The sequence below is a fragment of the Centruroides sculpturatus genome, unplaced genomic scaffold (genome assembly GCF_000671375.1).
Source record: "Centruroides sculpturatus isolate CEXI.00-Female unplaced genomic scaffold, Cexi_2.0 scaffold211, whole genome shotgun sequence".
NCBI classification, from domain to species: domain Eukaryota; kingdom Metazoa; phylum Arthropoda; class Arachnida; order Scorpiones; family Buthidae; genus Centruroides; species Centruroides sculpturatus.
Window position 1 is genome coordinate 94636 of NW_019384472.1, and position 3775 is coordinate 98410.

At 26.9% G+C, this 3775-nt stretch overlaps 1 protein-coding gene across 1 annotated transcript in view; it reads left to right on the plus strand.

Moving 5' to 3' along the window:
• Positions 1–3775, plus strand: part of LOC111621212 — a 27745-nt gene that overhangs the window by 8499 nt on the left and 15471 nt on the right. The window contains exons 4-7 of the mRNA XM_023363292.1: positions 1522–1859; positions 1980–2585; positions 2701–2873; positions 2945–3106. Coding sequence (XP_023219060.1) covers positions 1522–1859; positions 1980–2585; positions 2701–2873; positions 2945–3106 — 1279 coding nt within the window. The remainder of the gene's footprint in view (positions 1–1521; positions 1860–1979; positions 2586–2700; positions 2874–2944; positions 3107–3775) is intronic.

Below are 3775 nucleotides of genomic sequence, written 5' to 3' on the forward strand. Positions count from 1 at the left end.
TATTTATTTAATTTTGCCTGCATTTTTTGAATCCTTAATTACAATTTTTTAAATTAATTGCAACACTATTTTTCTGGCTGCTGTTATATATAACAGAGGGAAAGTATAATGATTGATCAAAAATGACCATTAGATTTTTACATTTTTGAGCTTGGGACCTTGAAATGTCAACAAATGAAATAAATTTAGGATTTTTTTTTCTGTATGTGTGTATGTATGTTTGTGTGTGTGTGTGTACACATGTACTGTACACACAATAAGCATTTCTGTAAGGTTTAATCAAAATATCTTTGAAAGACAAGAGAATCTTCTATCACAATTCTTAAAAAAATTTTTTTATTAAAACTAACTACTTGCCAATACTGGGTCTATTACAATGTTCAATAAATACAATTATTTACAAAGTTTAAAAATTACAACTGATTCAAAACAAGAACCCAGCAAAAGAAAATTCTCAATATTATTTCAACAACTTACTTACAATATAACCATTCAAAACTCCTACTGTTGGCCTGTACAACTAAAAGCATACCTTTTCAGCTGTATAAGAATCTTTTATATACATTAATAATTTATATATGATGTCTTTAAAATTTTACACTATTTCATTTTCAAATAATTTATTAATAATGAATAGATAGTTACTGATTATTAATTAAATAATCATTAATAATTTTGATATTTTTATGGACTGTAATTCCAATCCCATCATGATTATACAATTGAACTAATAAACTAGAAAGTGTTGATCTAACAAAAACATTTTAACAGTATTATGCTATTAATAGAAAATGAGCTTGATTGTCTAGTTCTGATGTTATACAAACAATCCATATTTTTACAACCTAATGAATTCCTGGAAAATTAAGTGATCTGTTATGTTTGCCATGAGCTCAATGGTAGAAATTAGGATTATATTCTTGGAAATATAGTTTAAACTATGTAATATCACCCCAAAGTGACCAACATATGTAATATAACATCAAAACTTAACAACACACAGCTGTTACAATAAACATGTGAACAGCTGTATAGCAAGGATTTGTTGTTATTTATTAATCTAGTTTATTAAAATTGTTTATTATAATTTTTGCAACATAACATTGGGCTATAAATCATTTTATGCAGATAGTATATCGTAATAGTTTAAACAAAATTTTAAATTAAAAAAATGCAAAGAATATTATTGAAATAAAATTTAACTAAAAATGCTATTTAGAAGTTAACTGAAAGTTATCAAGTTAAAAATTTTCAAGTCAGATTATCTTCAAAAGTTACAAATATTTGTAAAAAAAAAAAGAGTCAAATTTACACAAAAATGCTTTGCCAAAATATTCAACACTATGAGAACATATCTTGTTACAAATATTTTTAGTAAAAATGGATTAGTATTCAGATTCATAATTATTATTTGTTATTTGATATTTTAAGTACATAAAACACTATATTTAATTTATATAGTGTTTGCTAAAATATTATGATATTTAAATTGTTATAATTTTTATAATTTTGTTTTGTTAGAGATCAAGAAACAAGTATTAGTTCTACTGTATCAGACTTAGGTAGTCCTAAAGAAGATCTTGGAAGTTTAGACAGTTGGACAGCTAGTGATTTTACGGAGACTACTACTTCACCAAATTATTCACAGACCTCTTTGGAAACAAGTGATAAAGAAAGAAGTGATTATTTTTCATGTGAAACTAGTCAGTCATTAAACAAAAGTTCTATAATAGCTAGTAATTCTAATTCGCTTACTAATGCAAAAATTCAGTCGGATTCTGGTATAGGACCTGAAGAAGTAATAGCAGCATTAGAATCTATGATTAGTGAAATCAATGAAATAGATATTAGTTGTGGAGGTAATTTAAAATAATGAACTAAAGCAAAGCTTGTAAAAGATGTAGTAAGATATTGTTTAAAGTAAAATCTTTATATTTTTATTCATTATACTACAGTTTATTTATTTTTTTCCTTTCTAGGTTCAAAGTCAAGTAATATCAATTCAAATGCATCAGGTACAGACAGTGGAATATCTATTCAATCAAATGATCACAGTTTATCTTCTCTTAATAGAACAAATTATGAAGGTAAAGCTAAAGTTTCTAATCAAATTCATCCAGATAAAGAATTGTTTCCTTATAATTCATCTAGTTCATCCAGTCCAGAACATACACTTTCTTTTAAAACTGAAAAATCAAAAAATAAAAAGAATAAGAGTCATCATGCTGACAAAGAAAAAACTAAAAAGAAACATTTTCATTTAAATTTATCACAAGACAGTGAAGATATTACTTTGAAGTCAACATTGAAAACACCAACTCCAGATATAAGTATTAGTCCAAAAAGTGATAGTTCAGCAACAGAAACTACTTCAAATAAAGATCCGGAATCTTGTCCATCCAGTGCTGCTGATTCCATTCCAAATTCGCCTAATCAGCAAATAAAATCAAATTTTTTGTATGAGGGTACACCCGAATCCTTAGCCCATGCTCACAATCTCACTTTTCCTGAAACTGCTTCAAGTCAGAGTCCTAGTCGTCAGTTAAAACGAGAAAGTCCTTGTGGAATATTTTCAGTTGATCTCAGTGAGTTTAATTTCATATATGTTACAAAGTAGTTGTTATTTTAACAACATTTTATTACAGTTGAAGATTAATTCAGTTAAATATTTGATTACCGATTTATTTTTACTTTATTAAGGTCAAATGAGAAGTTTACGATTATTTTTTAGCAACAAAGAATGTACTTGTGGCCAATTAGTTATAGCTAGTCAAGAAAGTCAATATAAAATATTGCATTTTCATTATGGTGGTTTGGATAGGTTAGCAAATGTATTTGATGATTGGAATTTTCTTTCTAAACCTAAGAATAAGGTGATCTAAATTTATTTATTTATTTTTGAGAATTTAAATTATTAAATTTAAAATGCATAATTTTTCTTTAGACAGATAATTGCCCTTATAGGCAGTTTTCTGTATGTAGACCACAAGTAACTGCTGCAGAATGTCATCCTGAAGAAGGTGTCTATACCACTGTAGACGAACAGATATGGAGAGAATATATGAATGATGATGGCCAAATTGAAGATGATTTTCAGTTGAGGAAGGCAAGTGTAATTTTCATTAAAACTTTTTCATATTGATTGATAATTTATCTTTTTAGCTTGGGTGATCAGATTTTTTTTCTATTTTATTTGTATACTCTTTTATTCTATCTAATCAATTTTTTTCATAATTTTCAACAAATTTTCATATAATGGAAATGTGAATAGTCTCTATGGTATATCAAACTGTGTTATTTATTTATTTACAAAATATTAGAAAGATGTCATTTAGGCAATATGAGCCTGCCCTGAACAAACAACAGATTGGCCTTGAAATAAAAATATAAAAAAATACAATAAAATCTACAACATAATAATGAAAAACTAATGAATTATAATATATGCAGTTTGTTTTCACAGTATTCATTAAATTTACAATAGTCTAGTTCACAGGTTCCCAACCTATGGGTTGCGACCCAGAAGGGGGTCGCAACGGGCTTTCTGTGGGGTTGCCAACTTATACAGTAAACTAAAAAAAAATATTCACTATAATGCAATTTTTATTTTTAATGGTGTCTTGAAGTTTGAATAATTTCATATATTTTTTTTAAATTAAAATAAGTGTAATCTAGGTACGCTATTCTGTCACAGTTGGTTGAAACATGTGTTGAGAGTTTGAGAGGAATAAATTAAATGTTGAGAATGACATGAGATTGGCGTTAACAAAAACTC